Below are 7249 nucleotides of genomic sequence, written 5' to 3'. Positions count from 1 at the left end.
AGGAGAATGGAGGAGAAGGGATTGTGGCATGGTCATCCCCCCTGGGGGGTGATTTCTTGTTTTCTGTCTCTCTGTCTCTGTCTTTCTGGCAAGTGAATGTGCCCTATAGAAAAAAACTCTAAAAAAAAAACAAAAACAAACAAACAAACAAAAAAAACCACACCAGGCACCTATGTGTGCATGCCTAAAATTCCAAGGGGAAAATGGAGGAGATCACAGCATGGTCATCCCTTCTGGGGCAGCGGGTGCAGGAGTGTGTATAATTCCTTGCTTTCTGTCTCTGTGGCAAGTGCATGTGCCCTATAGCAAAAGCTTCTCTAAGGAAAAAAAAAGGGGGGGATACCAGTCACAACTTACTCCAATAAACACTCACTTTTAACTAATGACACCTGCAACTAACCTAGGTCCAAATAAAAGTCACATTCTGGGGTATCAGGGGTTAGGACTTAAACACAATCTTTTTGGTGATACAATTCAACCCATAACAGTCTGCCCACTGGCCCCACAAAAAAACATGTCCTTCCCATGTGCATAATATTGTACATTTACTAATACCAACATCCTCAAAATTTCTAACCATTTCATCAAATCTAAGTCCAAAATCTCTAAATACTATCAAACTAGGGCTGGACAGTGGCATAGCAGTACAACACAATGCTCTCTGAGGCCAATTCTCATGGTAACACTTTGTCTTACACTGGAGACCTTTCTGAGTGTACCAACTATGAGTGTACCCATGTTCCAAGCTGGCAGAAGATGACTAGTATCAGAACCCTATTGCAACCTCTGTCTTTTTCTCTCATTTATGAAATAAATAAGCTTAAAAAGAAAATTTTAAATATTATTAATTCAAAATCTCAAATCTCATCATCTAAATTAGTTATGAGTAAGACCAAGTGTGTGATTTATCTGGAGCAAAATTTCTTTCCATGCATCCATGAAAACTAACCAATAAATTAATCTGCTTCTAAAATACAATGGTAGGATAGGCAGAGTAAGAAAAACAGGTTGCAGGTCCAAAATCTAGCAAATTAAATTACCTTTCAAAATCTGAACATAACCCCATGTGGCTCCACATTCTGTCCTCTGGACCCACGTAATAGAACCAAGAAAGAGGCAGCCTCACATTCTGGGCCTCTTTTGTCTCTGACTTCTGTACCATGGCTCTGCCCTCCAATTCATTCATTCTTCCTTATATCCCCATCCTAGGTCCAGGCTGACAGATAAAACTGCTGGTGTTTTACAACAATTCTTGGCATTCCTCTGCTTGGAAACACATCACTCTAATCTTTGCCTGTTATCACATGACCTTCTCCCTGTGTGCCTGGTCTACCAATCTTCTTAAAGGACACCAATCATAATGAAATAAAGAGCCATCCTACTATGGTTTCATCTTAACTAATTACATCTGCAACTAACTTTTTTCCAAATAAAATCACATTCTGGTGGGTTAGGGCTAGGGTTTAGGACCTCAGTGTAATTTGTAGTGAAACATAATTAAGCCCTTAACAGTGGAGGAGGGAAGAAAGATCTAGAAAAAAATTGAACCCATAAATAAGATTCAGAAAAATTCACCAAAACATGGAAAAAAGAGATAAAATCTAGTCACTTCTGTGGAGCACAAGACAGGGAGGGGAATAGGGCAGTCAAGCTTCTTCATGGCAGCAATTACACAGCAAAGTAATGCCTGTAATATCCTCATGGAAGGACATTTTGATCCTGAATCTTATGCCTAGTCACTGTCATTTAAAGTAAGTGGCAAAGTACACATAACATATTTTGAATACACACATACACACACATACATATATATATATATATAAGGGATGGCCACGCTGCAATCCCTTCTCCTCCATTCTCCTCTCGGGATCTTGGGCACGTACGCACACGTACTCGGCGTTGAGTTTAAGCCACTGGGTCCGGGACTTGAACCACGGTCGACTACATGGGAATCCAGCGACATAGCCATTATGCTAACTGCTGGTCCCCACATTTTGAATATATTAAGACTTCAGAGAATATATTATTGGCTATCATAAACAATTCTTAGAGAAATTACTAGAGGACAAATTTCAGTCAATACATCAGAGAGAGTCACAGAAGTGTGTTATGGTTAGATCCTGGCCTTGGCAGCCTGAAAAACATGTTGGGTTTGTGTGTGAGCCTGTTCAAAAGTCCTGACAGGGTAATGAAATGGAGAAGAAAATGTACCACCACCATGCCCCGTTGGGAGGTGCTTTCTCCCTCTCTCTCTGGCAAGCATATGTGCCTGCTGGGCAAATTTAAAAAGTGAAAACTAAAAATAAAAAAGTATTAAAACATTTTTTTTAGAGATTTTTGCTATAGGGTGCATGTACACACCGGCGAGACAGAGAGACAGAAACCAAGAAATCACCCACGGGGGGCGGGATGGCCACATTGCAATCCCTTCTCCATTCTCCTCTTGGCATCGTGAGCACAAGCACCCAGTGTTGAGTTTTAAGCCATCAGGTCTGGGACTTGAACCACTGTCGACTACATGAGAGTCCATCTACATAACCATTATGCCATCTGCTGGCCCCTCAAAAGTATTTTTAATTAAGTAGGAAAAGGTGAAGCCTAGTAGGTGATCATACAGGCATTATTCTCACAAATACATGACTGATGTCTCATGAGACCTGGTGAGTTCTAGCTCTCATGAGACGGGATTACTTCTCAAGAGTTCATTATAAAAGGAAGAGGCTGCCTACAGGTCTTTGTGCACATGCCCACCCATCTACCTTCCTCTCTGCTTCTGATGGCTACTTTGTAATACCAGCTCCATGCCATTGAACCTACCAAGCACCAGAATCCTTTTTTTTCTCTTTTTAAATTTTGCCACAGGATGCATGAGTGTGTGGAAGATGAGGTGGATAGTGGTGAGAAAACATCCCTCCATGGGAGATGGTCACACTGCAATTCTTTCTCCATTTCTCTCTCCTTTCAGGATTCTGGGCATGCAAGCACACGTACCTAACAATTCTCAAACTGCTGGGTCCAGGACTAGAACTGCAGAATCAATCATGTGAAATCTAGCCACCTTAAGCATTATGCCACTGGCTGGCCCATAAAGACATAGTTTTTTCAAGTTAGAAGGGGGCTGGACAGATCTGACAATAGGTCATTATATAATTTTTTTCCAGATAACTCAGAAGGAATTTAAATACTTTAGTTTCACTGCCCTAAAATTTTTATTTTGAAAAAGCACTCCCTGGGCCAGACAGTACCATGGTGGTTAAGGTGGCTGGATCCCCCATGGCTGACTGCATGGTTCAACTGCTGGCCAGTGACTTGAAAAACATTCTGTGTGTGTGAGCATGCATGCCCAAATCCAGAAAAGAGATGTTTTCTCACGTTCTCTGTGTCTCTCCAATAAGCACACATGCCCTCTGGCAAATTAAAAAACAAAAGTTTCGGGACCAGCAGTTAGCATAATGGCTGTGTCGCTGAACTTCCATGTAGTTGACTGAGGTTCGAGTCCTGGACACTGCTTTTAACCATCTATATACTAATAATAACAACTCGATATAGAAAATTATAACATTTACAGTCTTACTATCTCTAGCCATTTAACTATATATGCAGATTTTTATTGAAGGAAAATACGTAAAAGTAAATAGTATCAAGCATAAAAATTTCCAGTGTTGGGATTAAACTCCATGATGGTGGTGAAATGAAAAGTCCAATAATGAAAGTAGAATGAAAAGTCAAGTGTGAGGAGAAATATGTTTAACTATTTAAATTTATGTTCAAAAAACTGTTCTAGATAACATGTTAACAGTGTAAATGGTTATTAAAAACTTTTATTGGGGCTGGCAAGTGGCGTTGGGGTTAAGGGTGCTGGACTCCCACATAGCCAACCATGGTTTGAGTCCTGGACCTGGAGGCTTGCTTTCTTGCTTGCTTTCTCTCATGTTCTGTCCCTCTCTGGTCAAATTAAAATAAGTTAATAAATAGGGACCAGTAGTTAGCGTAATGGCTATGTTGCTGGACTCCCATGTAACCGACCGTGGTTCAAGTCCCGGACCTGGTGGCTTAAACTCACGCCAGGCGCATGTGCATGCGTGCCCAAGATCCCGGGAGGAGAATGGAGAAGGGACTGCGGCGTGGCCATCCCCCCTGGGGGGTGATTTCTTGCTTTCTGTCTCTCCGTCTTTCTGGCGAGCGTGCACACCCTATAGCAAAAACCTCTCCATATAAATACATACATACATACATACATAAAGTTAAAAAAATAAATCTTTTACAAAATTATTAAAGGTTACATGAAAATCCCCCAAACAACGTATGGCCCACTCTTCTAACCAGATCTATGTAGGTAAATCAATAGACCAATCTGCATACTCAGAGGAAATCACAGGAAATACACAAGTTGTCATCTTTTTTTTCTTTTTTAAGAGAGATTTTTGCTATAGGGCACATGTGCTTGCCACAGAGACGGAGAGACAGAAAGTAAGAAACCCCCCAGGAAAAATGGCCACACCGTAATCCCCTCTCCTCTACTTTCTTCTTAGGATTTTGGACACGCATACATATGTACAGCATTAGTTTTAAGCAGTCAGTTCTGGGACTTGAACCGTGGTCAACTATGTGGGAGTCCAGCAATGTAATCATTATACCATCTGCTGCTCCCAGTACATAAGTCTTCTAAATCATCCCCCAAAAATATATATATGCAAATGTATACATATATATGTATATACACACACAGAAAACATACCAGATAAAGAAAAGCTCTTTGTAAATTAGTATATACAAAAGTCAATTTTGAGTTTGTAAAGACTAAAACATTTTTACAAAAAGTAATAAAAACATGGAAACAATGAATCCAAGCATACAATATCGTGTGACCAAAAAAAGTAGGGCGGAACACAGATAATGTAAGAGAAAGAACCTAGATCAGAAAGTTTCTTTCATAATAAACATAGAGAAGTAAAAATCATATATATTATGACTCAGTAAAAACAACTCTTCTAAATAATGCATACATACTTCTTAAAGCTCAAGCTAAAGACAAATCAACTATAGGAATAATTTTTCTGTACAGGTGAAAAAACAATATATAATCTTATTTTACTAACAGCGGAAGTAATTAGGAGACCACAAAATTCACCCAAAAACCAGATTATTCCTTTTGTAGCACCTTACCTCACATTCTGAGTAGGATTCCACCTTTCAGAAGGCAATTCTCCACTCTGTGGATCATCTACAGGCGGATGAAGAATTGAAATGCATACATCTCCATTCTACAAGACACAAACATTATAGTCAGTAAATACTTAGAAAGCAGAGCATAAACAGTGATATCAGTACTACTGAAGTTTCTCTTATTTCTAGAAACTTTTTAAAAAATTTCAGTAAGGGAGAAAAATTCTGCTTTTTCTTCACATTCAAAAATCAGAGTTAAGGGCTGGCAACTGGTGTTGTGGTTGAGGTGCTGGACTCCAACATGGCTGAATGTGGTTTGAGTCCCAGACCTGGTGGCTTGCTTTCTCACTTTCCCTTTCTCTCTTTGGTCAAATTAAAAAATAATAACAATAAATAAAATTAAATAATTCTTTTTTTAAAAAATCAAAGTTAAATAAATGATATTGGGAACTAGCAGATGGTGTAATGGTTATGTTGCTGGATTCCCATGAAATCGACCACAGTTGGAGTGGTCCTGGAAGATTAGAACTCACACCAGGTGCACGTGCATCTGTTTGTGCATGTGTGCCCAAGATCCAGAGAGGAGAATGGAAGAGAAGGGAGCGCAGTGTGGTCATACCCCTTTGGGGTATGGTTTTCTGTCTTTCCAGTGAGCACATGCACCCTACAGCAAAAACCTCTCTATGAGTTAAAAAAAAAAAAGATTTTGATTATAAATACTTATTCTGACTAATTTCCAAGATATATTTCTTAGCTAGAAAAGGAATACTGTGCCTGTAATACCTTCTAAAACATACTTATGGAAAAAAATATATAAATCAAGAATTTAAAATCTTTTTTGGGGGGTAGAGCTTTTTGCTATAGGGCACGTGCGCTCACCAGAAAGACAGAGACAGACAGAAAGCAAGAAATCACCCCCCGGGGGGATGGCCACGCCACAATCCCTTCTCCTCCATTCTCCTCTCAGGATCTTGGGCATGCACGCACACACGTGCCTGGCGTGAGTTTAAGTCACCAGGTCCGGGACTCCAACTGCAGTCAACTACGTGGGAGTCCAGTGACATAGCCATTATGCCAACTGCTGGTCCCAAGATTTTAAAATCTTGGCCCAACCCAAGGGGCTGGTGATTAGAGGAACAGGATCCCTTATGGCCAACTATGCTGTTTGAATCCTGGACCCAGCATCTTGAAAGACATACCAGACACGTGTCCAAAATCCCAGCAGGATGGAGAAACAGAGGAAAAGGAATTGTAGGGACCAGCAGTTAGCGTAACGGCTATGTTGCTGGACTCCCATGTAGTTGACCGCGGTTCATGTCCTGGACCTGGTGGCTTAAAACTCACGCCGGGCACATGTGCATGTGTGCCCAAGATCCTGAGAGGATAATGGAGGAGAAGGGATTGCAGTGTGGCCATCCCCCCTGGGGGGTGAGTTCTCGCTTTCTGTCTCTCTGTCTCTCTCAGTCTGTCTGGCGAGCGCACGCACCCTATAGCGAAAACCTCTCAAAAAAAAAAAAAAAAGAGGAAAAGGAATTGTAGCATGATCATTCCCCATAGGGGGGTGCTTTCTCCCTCACCCTCTCTGTCTCTTTACTGAGCATACACAACACCCTTTAGCAAATTAAAAAGAGAAAAGGAAAAAGAAACTTTATCAGGGGCCAGCAGATGGCATAGTGATTAAGGTGCTAGATTCTTACATGGCTGACCTGCAGTTCGAGTCCCGGACCTGGCAGCTTGCTTTCTTACCCACCCACCTTCTTTTTCTCTCTCTCGGGTCAAACTAAAATAAACAAATTAATTAAACAATTATAAAGAAAAAAAAGAAATTTTAATAACATGATGAATTATTTTCTATCAATAACAGTTTTTACACATGCCCTAAAGCAAAAAATTTTTTAAAGTAGTAATAAATAAAATAAATAATTCTTTTTAAAAATTACTTAAAGTGGGACCAGCAGTTAGCTTAATGGCTACGTCACTGGACTCCCACGTAGTTGACTGCGGTACAAGTCCCGGACCCAGAGGCTTAAACTCATGCCGGGCATGTGTGCATGCGTGCCCAAGATCCTGAGAGGAGAATGGA

The 7249-nt window shown here is 40.6% G+C and overlaps 1 protein-coding gene across 2 annotated transcripts in view; it reads right to left on the bottom strand.

Annotated features, from left to right (window-relative positions):
• UBE2R2 (ubiquitin conjugating enzyme E2 R2) overlaps positions 1-7249 on the bottom strand; it is a 151093-nt gene that overhangs the window by 32865 nt on the left and 110979 nt on the right. For both annotated transcript variants that reach the window (XM_006143108.3, XM_027769810.1), the window contains exon 3: positions 5167-5264. In XM_006143108.3, the coding sequence (XP_006143170.1) occupies positions 5167-5264 (98 nt within the window). The remainder of the gene's footprint in view (positions 1-5166; positions 5265-7249) is intronic.

Source organism: Tupaia chinensis, unplaced genomic scaffold (genome assembly GCF_000334495.1).
Source record: "Tupaia chinensis unplaced genomic scaffold, TupChi_1.0 Scaffold000093_1, whole genome shotgun sequence".
NCBI classification, from domain to species: domain Eukaryota; kingdom Metazoa; phylum Chordata; class Mammalia; order Scandentia; family Tupaiidae; genus Tupaia; species Tupaia belangeri.
Note: the sequence above shows the minus strand (reverse complement) of the source record. Positions and strands in the feature narration are given on the sequence as shown.